Raw genomic sequence first — 25645 nt, 5'->3', positions numbered from 1 at the left:
CCCCCTCCCTTTCTCCCTCTCTCCCCTCCCCCTCTCCCTCTAAGTATGTCCTTGGGTAAGGATAAAAATAAAAATGTAAATTTAGTTTTATTTAAAAAGTAGATAATAAATTCATGTGGAAAATTTTCAAAAGGTCTATATAGGGATACAGTGAAGGCCCTCTATATCACTCTGTGCTCCAATTACCCATTTTCCCTTCCTTGGAGAAACCAGTGTTGTTAACTATATTTTATGCATCTCTGATAATTATATTATTTTCCCCCCTTATGAAAAATAAGTGATAACATGTAAAACATACTGATTTTATAAACTTTTGTATTTTTAAAAAATCTAGTGGTATATCTTACAGATTGTACCAAATAGGTCTCAAAGAACGGCCGCATAATTTATTCCTTGTGGCACATAGCATTTTACAAAGGATAGACCATAATTTAGCTACTCCCCTATTGATGGGCATTTAACTTAGTTCCAGTTTTTTTGCTAATACAAACAATAGTGTATTTTATACATTATATTGCTTATCTGCAAATATATATATATATTTGGATATATATGTAATCCTCATCCAAGGATATTTTCTCCATTGATTTTTAAAAAAAATATCTTTTATTGATTTTTTACAGAGAGGAAGGGAGAGGGATAGAGAGAAACATCGATGAGAGAGAAACATCCATTGACCAGAATCGAACCTGAGACCCTTCAGTCCTAAGGCCGATGCTCTATCACTGAGCAACCCGGTTAGGGCTCCATTGATTTTTAGAGAATGGAAGGGAGCGGAAGAGGGGAGAAAGAGAGAAAGAGAAAGTGAGAGAAACATCTATGTGAGAAAGACATTGATTGGTTGCCTCCTGCAAGAGCCTGGACCGAGCCATGATTAAACCTGCAAATCTGGTATGTGCCCTTGACCTGGAATTGAGCCCTTGGCCCTTCAGTGTGGGGACTGACGCTCTAACCACTGAATCACACCAGCCAACCCTCTGCAAGTATACTTTCAACCTAAGTGCAGAAGTGGAAGTGCTTAGTCAAAGAATATGTGCATTTATAGTTTTGGAAGATATTGTGAGATTGACATCTATAGAGGTTTTACCAATTATACTCTTTTCTGAAAGTGCCTGTTTTGCCACTGCCTTGCCTTTGAATATAGTTTTAACTTGCATTTCTCTTATGAGTGAGGTTGAGAATCTTTTCATGTTTAAATGCTATTCGTATTTCCTTTTCTGTGAATTATCTGTTAATTTTCTTGGCCAATTTTTTTTCTGCCGGGTTGTTGGACTTTTTAAAAAATTGATTTCTAGGAACTTTTTGTTTTAGTGAAGTCTTTGTTATGTGAATTAAACATTTTTTGTTAGGTTCTTTTTTCCTTTTATATTGCATAGGATAGTTTGTTTTTTAAGGAGAAGAAACTATTTTTAATATGTTTTGTTTGGATTTTTAAGGAGAGAGGAAGGGAAAGGGATAAAGAGATGGAAACATCGATGAGAGAGAAGAAACATCGATCAGCTGCCTCCTGCATGCCCCTTACTGAGGATTGAACCCGCAACCTGGCATGTGCCCTAACGGAACAGAACCAGGGACAGAACCAGGGACTGCTCGGTGCACGGGATGACACTCAACAAACAGCCACACCGGCTAGGGGCACTAGGATAGTTTTATGCATAATTTAAAAATATTTTGTGTAGTAAAATGTATTAATTTTTTTCTTTTTATAGGTTCGAGTTGTATGTCATTCTTAGAACTTTGAGATTATTATAAAATAATTATGATTTCTTTTGGTACCTTTTATGCTTTAATTATTCACATGTAAATATCTTTAAGTTGTTTGGAATTTGATATAAAATATAGGATATGTTTCCTACTTATATATGTTTCATTTCTTTTTTATTTTCTGGTGGCTACTCTATTGTCCTGACATCTTTATTTATTAGGTTTTATTTCCCTAGGGCCATGGTCAGCAAACTGCGACTTGCGCGCCACCTGCAGCTTTTTGGCCCCTTGAGTGTGGCTCTTCGTAAGCCTTAGGAGTACCCTCATTAAGTTAATAACAATGTATCTACCTATATAGGGTAAGTTTAAAAAATTTGGCTCTCAAAAGAAATTTCAATCATTGATATTTGGCTCTGTTGACTAATGAGTTTGCCGACCACTGCCCTAGGGGACCTTTGACTCCCTTATCTCTTTTATCAATCTTCCCTTCATCCTCAACCATATCCATTATCTAATTAGCCCCCATTAAGTCCAGAAGTCGCTGGACTTAATGAATTTATTATCTATTTTTCCACATGAATTTATTATCTATTTTTCTAGGATCCTATATGATCTTACCTTTTTCTGTTCTTATTGACATTACTTTAAACTTTTTAAATGGACATTTCAGTGAATAATGCAATATGTATATTGAAATGTGTATACAGTCATAGACAATTGGTTCTAGGACCTCCCTCCACCCCTAATACCAAAATTTTCAGATGCTCAAGTGCTGTGCCACCCTCAGTACGGCCAGGGGTCAACCTGAGGGAGTGCGGTGAAGGATTAAAAAAGACAGACGAGAATAAAGCTGGGGCTAGGTGGGACACTGCTCTCTGATGGAGAAACAGTGCCATAGCCTGCAAGCCAAGTCTTTATTTTATAGCCAGATTCCTGGAGGCAAAGTAAGGGCGTGGTCAAGATGTTTACAATGTTCTTGCGGGTTTCAAATCTACTCAATTACATGCACCTGAACTCCATCAAGCTTTGCTTTGGCAGTACTTGCTGCACTTCCCACAGCCCATATCACTCAGCCACGTGGGACCACTGGTTCGGACCATAAGGCCAAGCTTACAACCATAGCCTTTGGCTATAATTGTGCTGAGGGGGCTTTGCCATGAGAGGACCGTGCCCTCTCATTAGTCTGAGGAGGCTTGAACCTGTCCAAATGCTGTAGCCACTCTCCACAAAGTCCCTTATAAAAAAATGGTGTAGCATTTGCGTATAACCTATATTTGTATACAGGCTACAGCAGGGATTGCCTACGCATTACTTCATTTGTGTGGATTCAGCATGGTGCTCATTGGTGCATAGCAAACTCAAATTTTGCTTTTTTGGAACTTCTGGGATTTTCTTTTTAAAGAATATTTTCAGTCTGCAGTTATATTATATATAGAGAAGGTATATAATGAACTCCCAGGCACCTATTACCCAGCTTCAATAACAGCCACCTCATGGCAGGTCTCCTTTTATTCATGTCTACATACTTGTCCTCCTTCCCTCATCCCAATTGTTTTGAAGCAGATTACAGACATAATATTAATTTAGCACAGGGACCCTGACAACTGCCTGCCAATTTTTTTAAAGATACGTTTTTATTGATTTCAGAGAGAGGGAGGGAGAGAGAGATAGAAACATCAAGCTACCTCCTGCATGCCTCCCCCTGGGAATTGAACCCTGACCAGGAATCAAACCATGACCTCCTGGTTCATGGGTCAATGCTTAACCACTGGGCCACACTGGCCAGGCATGTCTTCCAATTTTTATTCTCCAGATCATCCTGTGTAATTCTGTGTCTTTCTTCCTTGGCCTTATATTTCTAAAGTAATAGTGCTCTAATACATGCTCACTGAAAAGTACACTACTGGATATTTTTTAACCTCAAATTGGCCTTTTCATGTGCACAAACTCCAATACTTCCATAAAATTACATATTCTGAGATTAGGGAATACTATGTTTGTATCCCCACAGTTCCTCGCGTAGTCTGCGAAGGAAATACCAGCAAGATAAAACAGAAAAGAAAGGGAACAAGAGAGGATGGATGAGAGAGACACGCAGAGGAAGACACCAGATCTGTCAGTATAAGCAACTGCTTCTTAGAGCACCACTCCCCAGAGGAAATATAGAGGGAAAAAGGCAGGTTTGGGTCTTCCACCAAGATTTCAGTGAATAGGATGGAGAAAAAAGACAAACACCCACAAACACCTAGAGCCAAAACCTATAACAAAGGTAGAAAGTTCAGAGCTAAATTTTGGAAAAGCCTGTTTTATAATTTAGTAGTGCTTAGTAAATGACAATTAAATTGTAGAACTGATTTGAACTTTGGTGAGAGCAGAGTTAATGTCAAAAGAAAAGGTTTAGTTCCAAGGTTGTGTAATATGCTTCAGAGAAAGCTGGCAATTAGGGATAAGTTACAAAGTATTTTCTGAGAGATTAGAGTTGGTGGGTTGTTGTTTAAATTTGCAACATTCGCTGTTGGCACCATTTGCTTACAGCGGTAGCACCAGGCACTAGCATTAAAGCGTTTTTGTGTTCTTTCAATACTTTTCACAGTGAGTCTTCCAGGTGGTATAAAAGATTAGAAAAAATAGATGACTGATAGTGCTATGACATGGAAGGGGCTTTTGTATTTTTTTTTTAAAGATTGACCTAATTTATTAAGCTTAAATTCTCAATTCAGTAAATAAACATTTTTGCCTTCTGTGGAAATGTGGAAAACTAATTTCCTCTCAAGTTTGCTTTTGTTGCCCCTCAGAACAGTATTCCAAAGCAGCAGTAATCTGAAAACAGATTCCAGTGCATTGGAAACAACTGGACTTTAAATCTTCCATGCCATGTAGCCCCACCCCAGGCTGAGAAAAAAATACCTGACCTGAAATGAGTTGAAAATAGGAAAGGCGGGAGGTGTCTAGAAGTTTGACTACATTTCCAAACCAGATATTACTTTAAAAAATTATCCTATATAATAAAAGCCTAATATGCCAAGTGTCCGGTAGTCCATTCAACCAATCAAAGTGTAATATGCTAATGATATGCTAAGGCTGCTCAACCGTTCACTATGACGTGCACTGACCACCAGGGAGCAGACAGCTGTGCCTTCTCACAATCCAGGGCCCCTCAGGAGATGCTGGAGAGCTGGTTTCGGTCTGATCCCGCAGGCCAGGCTGAGGAACCCCACTGGTACATGAATTCGTGCACCGGGCCTCTAGTCTCATAATATTTGTGATTATCTACATTAGGGTCAGCAAACAGTCAGTGTTTTTTATAACAACTGATGAGGTAAGAAAGGTTTTTACATTGTTAAAGGATTGTAAACAAACATAATCACTAAGAATGTGCAGAGACAGGATGTGCCCTGAAAAGGGGAAGTCTTTACTCTTTGACCTTTTATGAAACAAGTTGGCCAACTCTTGATCTACATCATTCAGGATACAAAGTATATTTCTTTACATGAACATTTAAAATTTCTTGCTCTCTTGTTTTTGTTCTGTATTGGCACTTTAAAAAAAAGGTTATATAGTTTTCCTTTGTACGTGTGTACCACAATTTAAGAGTGGTTATTTATTTTTTGCTTTTATAGCCAATATCAGAATTAGCATATTGTTGCACATTTTTGTGACTTAGGGAATTGCTTGGTCAAATATTATATGCAATTTAAAGTTTGATAATTATTGCTAAATTGCCCTCCCATCAAATTGGATTCTTTTCTATTTCTCCCAACATTGTTTTCCTTACTCATATAGACCTTGACCGAGATAAAATAGTTTGACTCTTTAATCAGATAGGTCTCTTCATTTTCTGTTGCTGAGTAACAAAGAATTTGGTGGCTTAAAACAACATCATTATTTATTTTGCTCACAAATATTCAGGTCAGTTTGGGCTTGGTGGGGACAACTTTTCTGTGCTTTACTTGATGTCATTCATTTCTGAGTGTCAAAGGCTGGGGACTGAAATGGTCATATGTCTGCTTTAGCTGGGATCTCATCTGGGGCTGAGGAGAACACCACGGAAATCCTTTCCATCTGGCTGCTTGGCAGCCTCGTAGCAGGGTGACTGAATTCCAAGGAAGAGCACCCTGTAAGAGGACGAGGTGATTATATGATTTAGCCTCAGCAGCCACCTAGCATCATTTTTACCACCGTCACAGACCTGCCCAAGTTTAAGGGAGATGGAACATAGACCCCCCACTTTGTAATGGAGAAGTGGCAACATTACTTGTAAGAGAACATGTGGGATGGGAAGTATTGGTGCAGCCATTTGGACACTGCAGTCTGCCACAAGGTAGAATGTTCGTTTTGGCGTGCTTATCTACAATTATGATTATACAGTTGACACTTGAACAACATGGGTTTGAACTGTGTGGGTCCACTTATATGTGGATTTTTTGCAATAAATATATTGGAATATTTTTTGGAGATTTTCTTACTGCTGTGAAGCAATCATATTGATTATCCTAGGGTACCAGATTGATGCTTCTTCATTACCAATGCATGAATTGTTATACTTCTAAATAAATATGAATTTCTTTTTCACAGTACCTTTTCATTTTTGGATGTTTAGTTTTAGTGATATGTTTAACATCTGAAGTGTTTTGTATTTATCATATAAGACAATATTGATGTAGGTATTGACACGATTCATCTAGTAAAAAGACATCATAAACTTATGATATTGATAAATACAGTACAGTGCTGCAAATGCATTTTCTCTTTATGATTTTCTGAATAACATTTTCTTTTCTCTAGCTTACTTTATTGTAAGAATACAATATAAAATGCTTATTCAAAATATGTGTCAATTGACTATTTATATGATCAGTAAAGTTTCCTTCTAGTCATTAGTAGGCTATTATAGTTAAGTTTTTTGGGAGTCAAAAATTATACATGAAATTTCCACTGTGTGTGGGGGGATAGGTGTCCCCTGTTCGAAGGTTAACTACATCTTTTCATACGTTTATTGACCACGTCTACTTCTGTGACTTGTCTTTTTATATCAGGTCCATGAGTACCTGGGACCTTGGCTTTTTCTTCACTCGTAATATTACAACATCTAGAGGCACCAGTTTACAATCATACTAATGAGTAATTCATCTTTTAAAACAACAAAAGCAAATGTTTCAGATCTACAGTGCATGCCACTTAAGTCTTGTTTTAGAAATTATTCTGGAAAGATTTGTTAAAAAATTAAGGAATTTCGAGTCATACGATCCTTTGCCCACTGCCAGCATTTCAGGTAGCAGAGTTGTGCTTTAATTACATCCTTCAGGCCTCCAAGTCAAAGGTGAATAAGAGGTTTTAATTTCAGATGCTAGTGAATGTTTTTTATAATTTTCAAGAAAAACAATTTAAAATATGTTACATGCAATAAACATTAACATTTCAAGAAAAATGATTTAGTGAATGTTTTTAACCTCTATATAGGATATCTTATAGGAAGTGTTTAAAATATGTTAAGTGTTTAAGGTTATGTTAAGTCCAACTTAAAAATTAAATTCTATTCAGCTTTAGATTTGGAGATGAGTGTTACTAGTGCATATCTTCGCTGCCTAAAGCTATTGCTGTAGAATGAAATGCCCAGAGTATTTTATAACTGAAAGCACGGAGCATTTGAGAAAGTTTAGAGATTGTTGGCAAAGAAAGCTGTATGGAATGTTATTTTGAAGAGTAATTCCAAAGACTGTAATTTAATTACAAAGATCCCTTCCGCAATATCTGTGCATTCATTACAGTTCAGTCTCTGTCCAAGCCCTGCATCCTGCTTTGTTAAGGCACTCAGTCCCGTTGTCCTTGTATTTGTCATAAAATTACTCTCTTGAGTTGAAGGATAGGTCAATGCTCTGCCCTCTGCAGCAATAAAGTATAAAGACCAGATTATATCTATTAGGTGTGTATATATAGATATATATGTTATATACGTGTGTGTGTGTGTGTGTGTATGGAAAGATACATATAACCTCTTTGCTTTCTTCCTGCTTTCCTTCTTTTGAGATACCCCTCTCATTATTTATCACTTACTGTTTTATTTCTTTGTTTATATTTTGTTACTTAGAAATGTTGAGATTAAAAGATGAATAATGATAGTGAGTAATCCTAACCTCATGGGATTGTTATGAGGATTAAATAGGTCACATGTATGAAGTGTTTTGGACAGTACATGGCACATGGTAAGCATTTAATAAGTGCTAACAGTACAGTGATGGTAATGGTCTCTGCCATTAAGTCTTTTCTTCCTCGGTTAATAGGGAAAATGACTAAACAACTTCCTGAAGTACAAGGCTGAATGAAAATAAGTGTATAGAAGAGATAGAAGCAAAGTTCTTTTTATTCTAAGAAAGGAGCAATTAATTTCAGCTAGAGCTAAGGAAGAAGGAATCTTGTCTCCTTAACTTTGAAGTGGAAATGGGATCTCTTTAAAGAGAATGGTATTCTAGATCATTTCTAGCAAAAGCATGGAGCTAGGAACATGCATGGAACCGTAAGCTGTCATGCGTGACTGAGGTCTAGTGTGAAGTCAGGATAGGATGTGGAGATGTCGGATTGCACAGGCTTTGAAGACAGTAATGGGAAGTTTGTATTTGGTGTTAGACGCTTTGGGTAATATTCTCAAGCCTTTCAATAGAGTACAGGATTGCAGTCTTACAGCAAAATAAATGTGATTATTGTGTGTAGGCAATGATTGGTGGGCCTGTCAATTTAAGATCTTGACTGAGAGGGCTAATGGAAATATATAGTAGGAGGAAATCGTTGCTGTAATCCAGGGTGTGAAATGGAAACTGCAGATTGTGGGAAAATGAGTCTTTTAGAGTAAGCCCTGGGAACTTTCTGTAAATACATTTGGGACTTTTTATACGTAGGGGGTTAAACAAATTTATTAGACAATAACCTTCTCTCTTAAAGAATCTTAATCTGTGGATTGGGAGAAAGGATTGCATGTAAAGAAAGAACTGTACTTTTCTGGTTGACTGCGCATGTAACTAAAGATGGACTTACCTCAGTAGAATAGGCTGTCTTTTAGCCCGAAGGGAGAGCTTTAAGCATATTTTAAAACTGAGCACTTTGTTTCTATTTTTAAGTCTCCAAAAATAATCATTTGACACAGAGAACCAGCTTTTGGGAACGAATCTCAGATTTCAGCATTGCCAGCATTTTTTCAGTGTGATTTGAGATGATTTGGCTATCCCTTAAGTTATCTTGTATTTTTGTTGATTTGTACTGTTGGTTAAGGAGCTTTTGCCTTTCTGACACACTTGTAACTCCAAATAATTCATGCACCCTAGTTTGAGAAATTGTTGGGAAGGAGGCCTGATTAGGAAACAGCTTGGGTGGCTGCTGGTTGTGAGAATCTAAGCTCACGACAGTTGAATTATTGGCTGGATGGAGTGACCACGAGTAATTGCACTTATTTTTTGGTTTTGGCCTCTTTTCTTGGTTGTACAGATAGATGGTCTGAACTAGCAATAGGGTTGTGTGTATGTAATAGCTGCTGATTTTCTGTTGGTTTGAGATGGACTTTGCATGTCTACCAGCACATCCTTCTGAAAGGGAAAAAAAAAGCAAATTACTACTTAGTTTATGTTCCAGGAAATACTAAGGCTGTTCTGCAGGTAAATAGCACCTATGTAACATTTATGCTTTTCAAAAATATTTCACATTGTCATTTCATGCTCACAACATGAAAGTGACATTTTTTTAACCTTGTAAATGCATAGGGAGGGGATGCTGAGACATAAATAAGAAACTCTGTGAAGATTGCTGTCTCAACAAATAGATGTCTGGGACAACTTACTGTCTTTCATTTTTGAATTGTAACTTTCAGAAAATTTTATAAGAGGAAAAAGCTGAGCACCTCTCTCCCTCTCCCTCTCTTTTTTTTTGGCTACTTTTTAGCGTCGTCTTAGACACCTTCGGAACATTGCTGCCCGGAACATTGTGAACAGAAATGGCCATCAACTCCTTGATACCTACTTCACACTTCACTTGTGTAATTCTGAAAAGATATATAAAGGTAAGGGAATCTGTGGACTCACTCCCCACAGGTCATTACGTCTCATTTTTATTCTTTTGTAACACAAGTGCCTCTTGCTGTTATTGCTTACTGGAAAGCTAAATTGTCATGCTGTGAAAATATTTCCCTGTGCAGTTGTATATATTAAAGAAACATGACGTTTAAGTAGTTCTTTCAGATAACTAAGCCTTACATTGATAAGTTTATCATTCCTTTATGAATATCTTTATTCCAGTAGCTGCCACTTAAAATATATGAGGCCAGTATCCAGTACTAATTTGCTTTTTAAAAAAATGTAATTGCTTTCTTTAATACTATGGTAAAATTGGGTCCTAGTTAATATTTTCTTATATGTGTAATTCCTTGTGAATATGGAGCCATTTTTTTTTATAAGAATTGTCATGGTTTTTATGAATTAAGTTTTATGTATTGAAATGTTGATTCTTCCGTAAGTGACAGTTCTAAGAGTAGAGCAGATATTTTATTCAAAATCACAAGTGTCTTTTGAATACATATTGCGTGAAAAGCACTTTGATATAATCGGTGACCTTATGCCAGGTGGTGTAAGAAGAGAAGCAAATGTAATGATGGGAGTATTAGATTAGGATTGAAAATATCGATACTAGTACTAGCTCAGCTATTCACTAGCTGTATGACTTTGGTAAAAGACTATGGCTTTTTGAACCCAAATTTTCCCATTTGTAAAACGGAAATAAGGAGGTTCTGTGAAGCCGGCAAGACATTTTTATGAGGATCAGCTGAGAAGGTGATGACACTTGGTAGGATGTGATTAAAGGTCTTATATTAACAAAAGATGGCATTATTTTATTGAAAGTTACTAAGGATTTATTTTTTTAATTTTTTCCTGTGGCAAAGATGAACTATTCAAATGACATTTATCTTTTGGTTTTAATTACTTTTCCAGACCATTATTAAAGGAGTAGTTGTTTTACCAACTTAAAAAAATTTTAGCCGAAACCGGTTTGGCTCAGTGGATAGAGCATCAGCCTGCGGACTGAAAGGTCCCAGGTTCGATTCCGTCAAGGGCATGTACCTTGGTTGCGGGCACATCCCCAGTGGGAGATGTGCAGGAGGCAGCTGATCGATGTTTCTCTCTCATTGATGTTTCTAACTCTCTATCTCTCTCCCTTCCTCTCTGTAAAAAATCAATAAAATATATTTTAAAAATTTAATGCCAGCATATGCTCATTAAAACATTCAATCAGGGGTTACATAGAGTAGAACCCTCCCACCCCTATTTTAAATAGCATTACAATATTTTTTAAGGATGAAAAAGGACTCTGAAATCTGGCATTTTATTTCATTCTTATTTTTTATTCTGACCATTGCATGCATATACATATTTTTATCCTCACGTGAGGATAGATTTGTTCTTTATTGACGAGAGAGAGAGAGAGAGAGAGAGAGAAAGAGAAAGAAAGATGGATCATTTGCCTCCCCTATGTGCTCAATGGGGGATGGAATTCACAACCTGAGTATGTGCCCTGACTGGGAATTGAACTCGTGACATTTCAGTGTATAAGACCGCACTCCAACAAACTGAGCCACACCAGCCCGGGCACCATTGCATATTTTAAAAACAATTGTAGTAATTTGAATGATTAATGCTAGCTACTGTAACAAGTACCACAAATCTCAGTGGCTTAACATAATACATTTCTTGAACTAAGTTCAGTACAGATATTCTTTATCTGGTAGTGTCCTGGCAGATGTCCAGTAAGTGGTGACTCAGGTACCCAGGCTCCTTCTATTTTGGAATGCTGCTGCCACCAACATAAGACCTCTGGCATGGCAAGAGATGGATTATTTGAGGGAAATTTTCTTAATGGAAATGGCCCAGCTTAATTCCATTACATTCCATTGGCCGGCCATACATTTGAGTTGTCTTTTTTAGGTGAAAAGGGCCTGGGAAATGTCTTCCTTTGTGTCCAGAGGTAAATAAACAGTTTGGTTGCTATTTGTCCTAAAGATATAAGCAGTTTTACAGATCTTAAAACTTTTGATCTACTGCTCACTAATTGGTTTTATCATTGGCAATATATGACAATGCCAGAGTATTTTAAATGTTTGATAGATTTCTATATAATTAGTTATTGTTATCTTCATAGAACTTCTGTATCCTTGCTTCAGTGTTACCTCTGATAATAGTAATTAACATAGTATTTAGTGCATTTTAGGTAGGTGGTAAATGATAGCAGTTGTTATTAGAATTGTAATGTTAATAATCATAATAGTAGTTTCTAAAAAGAGAATAGTCACAGGAGTGGCTGATGACCATGATGTAAAAACTTGTCTAAGAGATATAAAGAAAGTCATCTTTTTTGTTCTTGTTTTTCGTCTTCTAGCTCAGATTACATTTTGAGTTTAGAAGTGATCATAGACTGTTTCTCTATTTCAATAAAAATGATCACTAATACAATTAGCGAATAGCTGGTGACAGACCACAGGGAAGTCCAGTGTTGGTGGTGGTTTTGAGTCTGTCACTAAATGGCATTTAGTTAACTTATATCTAAAATGAGAGGATTGACGATTTCTGGGACTTTTTTCTGCTCCAAAATGTCATGGATGAATGAAGTCTATTCATGGTGGTTTTGTTGGGCCCATAACTTAACCTATAACAGGAGGAGCCAGGAAGCTCTTTCCTTACTAACCTAGTTATACCACCTTGTCTTATTGGAACTGTGATGACAAATTCAGGTCCAGTTATTCATTTCATGAATATTATGTGGCCCTTGGTGTAGGATGACCATGATAGAAAGCCAGTTGGCTCATCACACAAAACCACCTGTAACACTTGTTTAGTGGCATCGTTAATTTTAAAATAAAGTGTTTTTATTGGAAGAATATTTGAAATGCTGATTTCCAAGTTATTCTTTTATTTCAGCTGAATTCGCAGCAGATCCTAAGAAGTTATATATGAGATTTTTTAAAAAATCGACATCTTTTAGTGCTCTTAGGAGACTGTCTGCCTTTTAGGTAGTTCAAATCAAACACTAGTTATTACATTTCCAGAGAACAAAGCCTTGTGTTATGTATGAGGAGCTAGGTTTTAATCCTAGTTTCCTCTTAAATTTGGAATATTTATAAAATCAAGGTTGTTCTTAAGCCATAATTATTTTCTCACCGTGAAATGTGAGTGCCTGTCTTCTCCTGGAACATCAGCCAGCTATTTTGAATACATCAGAAGACAAACTCTATGTAATCCATTTTGGTGATCTCATCCAAGTCTTATAGTTTTAAATATCATTTATCACTAACAACTTGCAAACATATTCTTAGCTTGAACCTCCCCTCTGAACTCATATTCCTGTATTTAGTCACCTACTCTACATCTCTTTTTGGAGTTTAGTAGGTAACTTAAACTTAATATATTAAAAACCAAGTTTCTGATATTCTAGCTCTGAACCACCTCTTGTATTATTCCTTCTTTCAGAAAATGGCAACTCCATCCTTTCATTTCCTTGGCCAAAAACCTTGAAATCTTCCTGAATTGTCCTTTTTTATATCCCACATCCAATCTTTCAGCAAATACTTTTGGCTCTTAGCTATCAAAATATATCCATAAGCCAATCACTGCTTATACCTCCAAACCACTGTCATCTCTTGCCTGAATTATTGAAGTAGACTTTTAGCAGGTTTGCCTGCTCATGTACCCTGTTCATTATGTTCTCACCCCGATCTCCTAAAATGAAAGTGAGATCATATTATTCCTTTCCTGAAAACCCTTCAGTGCCTTCTCGTCTTGCTCAGTAAAAGCTAAAATCCTTATTAAGTTTTCCAAAAGGCCTTTCATGGTCTGATCCTCTGTTACCTCTTGGAACCCATCTCCTTCTACTCTTCTCTGTTCCAGCGACACACACCTTACTGTTCCTTGAATATATCAAGTTTATCCAATTTAAAAGCTTCTGTACTTAGTCTGTCTTTGTCCTGGGCACACTTTCCTCCTACATCTATATGACAAGCTCCTCCACCTCCTTTAAGGTCTTTATACCAAATGTTTTCTCAGAGAAACTCCCCTGATCACTGACTAAACCCTTTTAAAAATTGTGACTATTCTCTTCCTGTCTTTTGTGCTTTGTTTTTCTCCACAATACTTAAGGTCATTTGACATACTACTTGTTTAATTATTTGGTTAATGTATATCTCTCTCCACTAGAATGTAAGCTTTATGAGGGCAGAAATTTGTGGGTCAGTAATTTTTAGGTCACTTTTGTTCACTGCAATGTCTCCAATACTTGGAACGATGCTTGGCACATACTGAGCTCTTAAACATATTTTTTTCCATTAATTTTTTGAATAGGTAACGCAGTCCCTGGTTTAGAATATATATAAAGTGCAGTTCATGTATAGAAAGTGTGTATGTATACATACATACATACACATATATGTTTGTGTGTACATAGGTTTGTGTTAGTCTTCCTTTCACCTGTCCAAGCTCCCTAGTTTTCCTCCCCGCCCTGACAACCAGTTATTCCTCTCTTGTTTATCTTTCCTGAGATTCTTTATACAAACACAAGTAAAATTAGTACCAAGCTATATATATTTCTGTGCTTGAAATTTTAACTTAATATACCCTAAATATTTTTCCATATTTAAATGTTTTTTCATGCCCTAAATGTTTTCCCATATTGGTTCATAGAGAGCTTTCCTTATTTTGCATTGAATGAATTATTTAACTGGCTCCTATTAGTAGGCATTTATAGGTGGTTCTAATCTTTTGCTGTACACATAGTACTGTATTGAATAACTTTACAAGGACATTATTTTGTACATTCCAAGAAGTAAAATTACAAAGAGAGGGTGTACTCAGCAGCTATGGTAGCTATTAGAAAAGCGTCCTTATTTACTTCCACTTGCTCTGTCCTTTTTCCCAGAGCCTCACCAACAGCCTCTACAATCAAACTTCCGAATTTTTGCCAATCTGATAAAATAGTTTTATAGTATAGTTTAAGTTTGTATTTTTCTATTCTGAGTGAGGTTGAGCTACTAAAAAAGCATTTGTTGAGTGAGTGGAATGCTACATAACAGCCAAAACATGCCATTGGAAGCGTGTTTAAAAACACGCCTTGGCATGGATAGAGGAATGTTTGTATCTGATGGTCCTTTTCATGTAGAAATAAGTCTCAGATAATAATCATTTTTGCTCAGATTGAATTAATAAAAATTAATAGAATTGTATTAATAAAAATATAATGTATAGTTCACGATTTTTTTTGAGACTCAAAACAGCCCTGTTATTTTTCTGGTGTAATTCTCCTTTGTAAACTAAAGAAACTATGGCCTAAAAAGGTTGACTTGTCCAGGGTCAAGCTTATACATGGTAGTTTGGGGACTGGAACTGGTTTTCAACTAAATTTTTAAAAAATTCATTCTCTTTTTTCACGATGCTGCTGATTTTATTGTAATAGAATGTTTTAGACGTAACAGAATGATATACACTGTAGACCCATGTTTAGCATGTTAGAAATTATTTCAGACTCAGTGATTTCTTTTCAAATTGTGTGGCTCCTTTGTTGGCCTCTCTACATTTAAATTAGAAAGTCCGTTTTGAGGGTCTCATGGAGAAGAAAAATTGTTTAGTTTCATCTATAATAATAAAAGTGTAATATGCCAATTAGACCGGACAGCTGAATGACCTTCCGGATGTCCTTCTGGACGAAGCCGCTGTGGTGGGGACCGAGGCAGAGGTGGTTAGGGGTGATCCGGCAGGCAGGCAGAGTGGTTAGTGGCGATCAGGCAGCCAGGCTAGTGGTTAGGAGCCAGCGGCCCTGGATTCCGAGGAGGATGTCCTACTGCCGGTTTACCGGCAGTCAGACATCCCTCGAGGGGTCCCAGATTGTGAGAGGGTGCAGGCCAGGCTGAGGGACTCCCCTGTCTCCCGTGCATGAATTTTGTGCACCGGGCCTCTAGTTTATATATAATCAGCAAAGTTTTGAAAGAAATAATACTATTCATCTTCTAAGAGCTGGAGGTATTTATTTTGGGAACTGATTAGTAGTTTAACTTTGCAGATTAAAAGAAAAAAAGAGTATCTTTCTCCCCCACCCCCCACTGATTTTAAAAGTAATACATATTGTAATGAATTCAAATGATAGAAAAATGTAAAAGTATAAAGCAAAAGTACCTTGTTATAGAAAACAACAACTTTTAGCCCTTTTAGTTATTCTTTCTAAAAATATATATGGTGTATATAAATTAGAACATATGTATATATTAACATAATAAACACATTAAATTAATATATGTAAATACATTAAATTAAATATATGTTTTTAAAGTATATATTTTATTGATTTTTTTACAGAGAGGAAGGGAGAGGGATAGAAAGTTAGGAACATCGATGAGAGAGAAACATTGATCAGCCGCCTCCCTCACACCCTCCACTGGGGATATGCCCGCAATCAAGATACAAGCTTGACTGGAATCGAACCTGGGACCTTTCAGTCCGCAGGCCGACGCTCTATTCACTGAGCCAAACCGGTTTTGGCTAAATATATGTTAATTTATTAATAAATTAATTTATTAATTTACATACATACATATGTATCTCTAGTTAATTTATGGTTGGAGTAATTGGTTGGCCATTTGGGAAATAAAATGAAAAGAATAATACTTAGTGTTGCCTAGTGTTGGGGAAACAGGTATTCTCATAAGTGGGATTGTAAATTGGTACAGTATTTTTAGTGAATAATTTGGTAATATATCAAACTTATGCAACTTTACTTCAAAAGATTTTTTATTTATAACATTAATTGAAATATCTAAAAATTGGCAGTACCCTAAATGTTCATCAGTAGGAGATTCTTTTTTAAAAAAATATATATTTTATTGATTTTTTTACAGAGAGGAAGGGAGAGGGATAGAAAGTTAGGAACATCGATGAGAGAAACATCGATCAGCTGCCTCCTGCACACCCCCTACTGGGGATGTGCTTGCAACCAAGGTACATGCGCTTGACCAGAACTGAACCTGGGACCCTTCATTCTGTAGGCTGACGCTCTATCCACTGAGCCAAACCGGTTAGGGAAGTAGGAGATTCTTTTTTTTTTTGTCTTTTTGTTAATCCTTTCCTGAGGATATTTTTTCCATTGATTTTTAGAGGGAGTGGAAAGGAGAGAGAGAGAGAAACATTGATGTGTGAGAGACACATCAATTGGTTGCCTCCATGAGCCTGAAAGGGGCCAGGGGTTGAACCTGCAACCCAGGTAGAAGCCCTTGACCAGAAATTGAACCAGAGACCCTTCGGTGTGCAGACCAACACTCTGACCATTGAGTCACACTGGCCAGGGCAGTAGCAGATTCTTTTTAAAGACGATTAGAATGATCTCTTTTCTTATTTCAAATAATTATTTGGAGATAGAAAAATTAGAAAGCTTTAAAGCAAAAACTAAAAGTAAACAAATTAATCTTGTCATCTAAGATAAACATTGTTAATAATTTGGATCCTGTTATAAATTCTTAGAACCTGTTTTTTTTTTTTTTACTTAATATATTGTGACTCTTTCTCCACAAAATCAAATATCCTATCTTTATTTTTTTAGGAAGACAAGCTGAGAGTAACATAGATGATACGTTTGTCAAGAAGTGCTTTAATCAAAAGAGTATGCACATAAAAGTGTTATGACCACCTTCTCTGGTTTGGCTCAGTGGATAGAGCATCAGCCTATAGACTAAAGGGTTTGATTCTGGTCAAGGATACGTACCTTGGTTGCAGGCTCCTCCCTGGCCTGAGCCCTAGTTAGGGCTCGTGCAGGAGGCAGCCAATTGATGTATTTCTTTCACATTGATGTTTCTCTGTCTTTCCTTCTCTCTTCCACTCTTCCTAAAAGTCGATGGAAAAATAATCTCGGATGAGGATTAACCAAAAAAAAAAAAAAAGTGTTATGTCCATGTCTGCTTTTTATTTACTGCGTGATGATTCCCAAGCTTCAGTTATCTTTTTTTTTAAATATACTTTTATTGATTTCAGAGAGGAAGGGAGAGAGAGCTAGAAATTAAAACATCAATAATTAGAGAAAATCATTGATCGGCTGCCTCTGTAGGCCACACACTGGGGATTGAGCCCACAACCTGGGTATGTGCCCTGACCGGGAATCGAACTGTGACCTCCTGGTTCATAGGTCGACTCTCAACCCCTGAGCCACACCAGCCGGGCCAAACTTCAGTTATTAGTGGATCACCTTGACAAGTTGCACTCTTATTTGAATGTTACCTATACCATTGCGTATTTAATATATTTTTAAAAGTTGATTATTTTTAAACTTATGGTTAAGAATAATGTGTGAAATTGTTGATTCAAAAAAACTTTTGTCTACCCTGTGCCAGGAATGGTTTTATGTACTGAGGAGACAGCAATTGTACAAAACAGACACTACTCCTCCTCCTTTATGGAGCTTACGATGAGTGGTGTAATATGTACAACACAAGTTTCAGTGTATTAGAAAAAATATAATTTGTCCATGAATCATCTAAAATCACCTCAAGTACCAATGATATGTGCATCACATTTGGGAAATAGTTCCCTTTAGCAACGTAAGGATACAAGGGTCCTTGTAGGCTCTGCAGAGATAGACAGAGTATCCTGGAGATGACGTTGGCAGGGTCTACAGGGAATGTTGGAGAGTAGTTGGAAATGTCTGCCTCAGTCACATTTCTCTTTTTTGATTGTGTCTTCTGGTTTTCTAACATTTACAACATACTTGAAGGTTTGTAGAATCATGAAAGTTAAAAAAAATTTTTTTAATCCTCACAGGATTTTTTTAATTGATTTTAAGAGAAAAGAAGAAGGAGAGGGAAAGAGAGAGAGAGATCATGTGAGAGAGAAACATTGGTTGCCTCCTGTAGGAGTTCCAACCTGGGATTGAACCTGCAACCTAGGTCTGTGCCCTGACCGTGAATTGAATCCACCACCTTTTGGTGTACCCGATGATGTTCCAACTAACTGAGCCACCTGGAGAGGGCTGAATTATTAAATTTTAATGTTTACAGAGGATGTTTGGTCATTAGTCTAATTTTCTAAGTTGTCTGATGAAAAATGACCCCAAAGAAATGAAAGAGACAGAATATTAATGACAGGTGGAATCAGAACTTAAGTTACCTGGTTGCTAGATCACTATTCACTTTACAATCCTACAGTGAATAATCATAAGTGATGTTTGAGAAAAACAGAGAATACGGAATCGGTTGTAGAGAGTGGGAGTAGGTAGGGGATAAGAAAGTCTGAGTTTTAAGGACTCAAATTAGAATCTAGGGTAAAAGGAGCCAGTAAAAGTAAAAGTAGCTAACCTAAATCGTAACAGGTTTCGACCTTCCTTTACTAATGTTTTCCCCTTTAAAACACTTTCATTTAACCTTTATTTCTTTAATTTTTTACAGATAAAGATATAGAGAGACTAGATCCCTTGAAAATGTCTTACTGAAACAAATGTTAAAACATTTACCAGATTAAGAGTTAATGAATTTTATTTTTTTTCCAGATCACTTATTGTTCTTTTTCTTTTTTTCCAGAATTTTATAGAAGTGAAGTGATTAAGAATTCCTTGGTAAGTTTGCCTTCTGACAGGTGCATATACCTATAACTCCTATAAGGTCAAGTTTAGTTCTGCCTTCTCCCATTAAATCTTCTGCTTAATTACTGCTTAAATCTTTATTGATTTGTTCATTGCTGTATCTCTGGTGCTTAAAACATGCCTGGCACATACCAGATGGTTGATAAATATTTGCTGAATGAACTGATATTTTTTCCATTAAAAACTTTGGTGTTTTTTCAAATTAAATTTTATAATTCTATCACTTCTATTTACTGTAGAGGTTTTTGACTTACCAAACATTGTAATAAATGATATTTTGTTTAGATATAGTTCTTTAAAATGCTGTCGTATAGGATCCTTCCCCTGCTTTTGGGAATGGCATTCCTCAGTTAGAAATTGGGAAGTGTTCTACTTTTGATAATCTGTACACTTGATATTTGCATAAATGACTCAATTTATTGGGCCATATTGATAAAAAGAAGAGCTTTATGCCAATGATAATATCCTTTTAATGGTCTAAGACCATACTGGATTTGACCACTGTCTACATTTTTAAACCTCATCTCCTAATATTTTTTCTCACTCATTGTGTTCTAGGCATAACTCATTTTTCAGTGCTTTGAACATGCCCAGCGTGTCTTGTTCCTTATACCTAGAATACTTGCTCCCACAAGTATGGGAAACATTTGGCTGAAGAATTCTTTGAGGTCTCAGCTACGTGATTTCAGCCAGACCTTCTATGACTATTCCATCTAAAGTATTTCCCTCTTGTCCTGACCTGTTGGAGTGTTGTCCTGTACACCGAAAGGTCTTGAGTTGGATTCCTGGTTTGGGCACATACGTAGGTTGTGGGTTTGATCTCCAGTTGGAGTGCATATAGGAGGCAACTGATCGATGTTTCTCTGTCACATTGATGTTTCTTTCTCTCTATAAAAATCAATACAAACATATCCTCAGGTAAGGATTAGAAAAAAATGCTGCTCTTTAAAAAAAAAATACAGTAGTTCCCTTTTCTCTATTCACTGTTTTTCACGTCATCTGTTTTATTTTCTTTAGAGCATTCTCACTATTGGGGACTCCTGTTCACTTGTTTATTTATTATCCATCTCCCATCTACCACAGCTTAAGTCTCTTGAGAGCAAGGACCTTCCCAATCTTGTGCATCTCTGAAACCCTACAGTGTAGAACAGCTCAGGGAGTATTTGTTAAATGGATAAATCAGTGAGGTATTATATTTTCAGACTCCTTTGAAATATGTTATTCCAGTCCTAGCCAGTTTGGCTCAGTGGATAGAGCGTCTGCCTGCAGATGGAAGGGTCCCGGGTTTGATTCTGGTCAAGGGCACATGCCCAGGTTGTGGGCTTGATCCCCAGTAGCGGGCACTGAGGAGCCAACCAATCAGTGATTCTCTTTTTCATCATTGATGTTTCTCTTCTCTCCCCTTCCTCTCTGAAATCAATAAAAATATATTAGAAAAAAAAATAAAATATGTTCTTCCATTTCGATCCTTAGAAAATCATGAAGGGTAGATGGGGTAGGCCTTAAGAAATTGCCCCACAGAGAGGCCCAGCAACTTTTGTAGTTCTACAACTGCAAGACCAGAACTTCAGTTCCCAGACCTTCTCTCTTAAAGTTTCTACTACTCTTTCCTCTTCATCAAGCTGTCTTCCAAATGTCTCAAATATCATACTAGATTTGGATCCTTAGCCAAACAGATTCCTTAAGCCCATCTCTGAGGAGCTCCAGTCATCAGTAAAGCTCTTCAAGCATTACAGGATTCATGATAAATGGCTAGCATCATGCTTGACATAGTAGCTACTGAGTCAATATTAGTTTTTCCTTTTCTTTTGGCTTAGGTGGAAATAGAAATAGAAAAACCCCCACAGACGAGTGAGAGCTGGGGAAAGGGTTTATAGAGTAGAATGCCACTTTGATTTATCTGCTCCCTTTTCTGTAGTCAAAACTATAGTTGGAGATGGTTTTACAACATCCCCTTGCATTTTCTCTGGATTTGTATCATAATGGACTTTATGCTATAGTGGTACCTTAGTGTATAATTCTGCATTGTTAGTATTGTATTTTCTTGATATTCAGATCCATATTTCTAAACATCATCACTATCTTCAGCTCCTTTGGACTCCTGTCTTGAGTTGCTTCTGAGCTGAGCTGTCTCTACAAAATGTGACATCTTCATCTCCGGTGTACTTAGGCTGAGTCGTGTTTTGTAAAAATAGATTCCAGACAAGGGAGAGGGTTGGACAAAAAGACTTCCAAGGTCCTTTTCACTTCTAGTTTCTCCTGTAATTGTTTCCTGAGTATACCACTTACCAGCACTTGCTTGCATTGTACTTGTTCAAAAGCATTTCATTTCCGGAAGTGGATGAAAGCTCCTGGAGGTTGGAGACTGCCCGAATATCTTTATGTCACCCTAGCTCCCACTGTATTCCTTCTGTTGGGTAGTTATTTGTTAAATGTTGATTCATTGATATTTCCTTTTAAGGATATTCTTTGAGATTATATTTTTGGCAAGGATTGTTTGTTTCTTTTATAACCTTGATATAGATTTGATAGACCTCAGTTCATTTCTCTTCTTTTTGAAAGGATTCATCTGAGCTTTTTGCTAAGGCATTGCGCCTGATGCAGATTAAAGGGCACTGAGCGCCCAGGAATCAACAACCTTCAGGGCATATGATGGGGATGGCACCTTGTTACCTCCCTGCTGTCTCTCAAGAACCACAGATGAGCAGAATTTGTTGATTTTTTTCCCCTGCTCAGGAGTTTGTTTGTTTTTTATTGTCACCTGCCAAGAGAGAGAAACATCAAAAGGCCCTCCTGCACACACTCCAAACCTGCCACCTTTTGGTGTGTGGAACAACGCTCCAACCTATTGAGCTACACGGGCTGTGGTTCCTGCTTAGGAGTTTATAATTCTTTTTTTTTTAAATATTTATTTTTTTTACAGAGAGGAAGGGAGAGGGATAGAGTTAGAAACATCGATGAGAGAGAAACGTCGATCAGCTGCCTCCTGCATACCCCCTACTGGGGATGTGCCCGCAACCAAGGTACATGCCCTTGACCGGAATCGAACCTGGGACCCTTCAGTCCGCAGGCCGACGCTCTGTCCACTGAGCCAAACCGGTCAGGACAAGGAGTTTATAATTCTTAAACTATTGTGATATTTGCTGAATAGAGTTAATGATTTAAATGCTTCTATTCCTCCTCTTTACCATTGTGCTTGGTACATAGAAAGTGCTCAGCAAATGTTTCTTAATGAATGGATTCTCCCATAAATACATTTATTGACTGACTTCTTATTAGCCACTAAAGGACTAGGCAAACTAATACTTTATTTCTAGCTAAGCTTTTGGTAAATTTTCACTCTGGTGACCTAAGTTGGAGGCTGGTGAGCTTGTGAATAATCTTTTTTACTCATGTAACTTTGAAGGCTTTGACTTTTTCCTAGCTATGCACTCTGAGCTTGTTTTTAGACCAGAGTGGCTGGTTTTGCCACTCTGATGTCAGAGGCAACATGGAAAAATGGATACACAGTTAGAAACAATGTTTTTCCTTGAAGATTAGATAAACTGTCCTTTTTTTAAAAAAAATATTTTTATTGATTTCAGAAAGGAAGGGAGAAGAAGAGAGATGGAAATATTCATGATGAGAGAAAATGATCAGCTGCCTCTTGCACAACCCACTCAGGGGATCAAGCCTGCAGCCTGGGCATGTGCCCTGACTGGGAATCGAACCCTGACCTCCTGGTTCATAAGTCTTCATGCTCAATCACTGAGCCACACTGGCCAGGCTAAACTGTTCTTGTGTGCCTATTCTGTGCCTTGTCCTAACTCCCGAACACTCCAACTTAGTGCTGTCCAATGAACTTTCTGCGATGTTGGCAGTGTCTGTGCACTGTCCAGTACAGGTGCCCAGCCACATGTGGCTGTTGAGCACCTGAAATGTGGTTAAGTCTGAGGAACCAAATTTTTAGTTTTATTTAATTTTAAAAAATATATATTTTTATTGATTTCAGAGAGGAAGGGAGAGGGAGAGAGAGAGATAGAAACATCAGTGATGAGAGGGAATCATTGATCAGCTGCCTCCTACATGCCTCCAACTGGGGATCAAGCCTGCAACCCCGGGCATGTGCCCTTGATTGGAATCAAACGTGGGACCCTTCAGTTCCCAGGCCAACGCTCTATCCACCGAGCCAAACCAGCTAGGGCTAGTTCTGTTTAATTTTAATTTAACTACACATGACTAATGTATATAGTGTTGGACAGCACATTTCTAGATGTTTCTGTAAAGCTTTCTTAGAATCTGTAACATTAGTAAGAAGAAATCTCTTTATGTGTGTGCGCTTTAAAAATATATATACTTTGCACTTATACTACTAGTACCATTCTAAATCAGTATAATAGCTGTTCATATGGTTGCCTTAGGTCCTCTAATATACAGGATAAACCTCATGAAGACAGGGACTGTGTAGTTCATTGTCGTATCCTCCATAGGCATTGTATTGTGGTTGGCTTGTACTTGGCAAACAAGCAAGGAAAAAGCAATTTATAGTATAGTATATATATATATAGCCTAATCCAAGGTGTCAGTTGTAAGACTCATCATTATTTTATGTTCACCAAGAAAAAGTGAGCACTTATGTTTAAACTGAAACACAGAGCCTTGGCAATAGTCCTGTGAGGATTGTGATCAATCTTACTAGCCTCTTGTTATTTTGAAATTTCTTTCACCCATTCCAAGGGAGTATTTATTTAGCAGTTTTTCCTTCCTTCAGGTGTATTGCCTGACCTGTGATAGGAAATATTTTGTATGTATTCAGTGATAAAATATAAATCAGCTTCCTCAATTTGTGGCAATTTCCTTTAAGTCTTATGAAGAAGATGGATGAGGTTATTTCTCCACTGACAAATATTTGTTTTTCTAATACCAAATTCATGCCTTATTGCTCTATTTCTGTGCTCTTTAGCTTTTTTTTTTAATTTTTAAAAATTTTTTATTGTTGAGATTACTAGGTGTACCGGTTAATAATGGCGGATTTTGTAATCAAAGAAAACGTGATAATTTCAAGAGAAACATCAAAAGTGCTTTATTCAAAGCAATGTCCATCGCTAGCTACACATTCCCCCCACCTTTCAGGTACTTTGTGGATACCGTCCCAATAGAACTTTCCTTGTTTTGAGGCAGACCATTCAGAGTCCCAATTTTCCACTCCTTCATATGTATTGAAGTGCTGCTCAGAATGTGCGTGTGCCATCGATAGGAACAAGTGGTAATCTGAAGGAGCAAGGTCTGGTGAATACGGCGGGTGGGTTAATACTTCCCAGGCAAGATCTTTTAACGTGTCTTTAACTGATTTGAAGTGTGTGATGGTGCGTCATCATGAAGCAAAATTACTTTGCCGTGTCTTCTGGAACACTCTGGTCGTTTCACGATCCAAGTGTGGTTCAAATTGATTATTTGTTGTCGGTAGTGACCAGTATTAACGGTTTCACCTGGTTTTAGAAGCTCATAATACACCACACCTTCCCGATCCCACCAAAAGCAGGGCATTGTCTTGTTTCCGAAGCGATTTGGCCTTGCAGTCGGTGTTGATGGTTGACCTGGATCAACCCATGATTCTGTGCGTTTGGGATTCTCAAAATAAATCCACTCTTCATCGCCAGTCACAATTCAATGCAAAAAAAGACTTTCTTTCGTGCCGTTGAAGCACCATTTTATTGATGACTTTTCGGCCCAAAGTATACGTTAACTTTCAGCAGCACTTTTTTTCAAAATAAAATAATGAATTAAAACTTCCCACAAATGCTCTTTTTTGGGCACAAAATTCAACATTTTTAAGTGTAAAAATATCTATGATGTTAAAACCTTCAGCAAATTTGACATATGAAGTTTTGAAGCTTGCTGTCAATACAACAAAATAGCATACATATCAAATCACATATATATCAACATATGTGTAACTCCATCTATTGAAAAAAATCCACATTAACTGGTACACCTAGTATTACAGATGTCCTTCTTGTTTCCCCCCCATGTTTCCCCTCCATCCTGTTCCCACACCACGCCCTTGCCACCCTATTGTCTGTGTCCATAGGTAATACATACATGTACATACGATCTTTGTCTAATCTCTTTCCACACCCCCTTGTAATCCCCCCTCTGAGAATCGTCAGTTTGTTCCATTTCCATGCCCTTGATTCTCTTCCATTCACCAGTCTATTCTGTTCATCAGATTTTTTATTCATTTGATTTTTAGATTCACTTGTTGATAGATATGTATTTGTTGTCACTTTGTTGTTCATCATTTTTATCTTTACTTTTTTCTTCTTTC

At 37.2% G+C, this 25645-nt stretch overlaps 1 protein-coding gene across 1 annotated transcript in view; it reads left to right on the top strand.

Moving 5' to 3' along the window:
* Nucleotides 1–25645, top strand: part of LOC102769384 (UV radiation resistance-associated gene protein) — a gene marked incomplete at its 5' end in the record, with an annotated part of 166060 nt that overhangs the window by 15094 nt on the left and 125321 nt on the right. Inside the window, 2 exons of the mRNA XM_015557473.1 lie at nucleotides 9631–9748; nucleotides 19277–19311. Coding sequence (XP_015412959.1) covers nucleotides 9631–9748; nucleotides 19277–19311 — 153 coding nt within the window. The remainder of the gene's footprint in view (nucleotides 1–9630; nucleotides 9749–19276; nucleotides 19312–25645) is intronic.

This window comes from Myotis davidii, unplaced genomic scaffold (genome assembly GCF_000327345.1).
Source record: "Myotis davidii unplaced genomic scaffold, ASM32734v1 scaffold169, whole genome shotgun sequence".
NCBI classification, from domain to species: Eukaryota; Metazoa; Chordata; class Mammalia; order Chiroptera; family Vespertilionidae; genus Myotis; species Myotis davidii.
The sequence above is the reverse complement of the archived record's forward strand: the minus strand, read 5'-3'. Positions and strand labels throughout refer to the sequence as shown.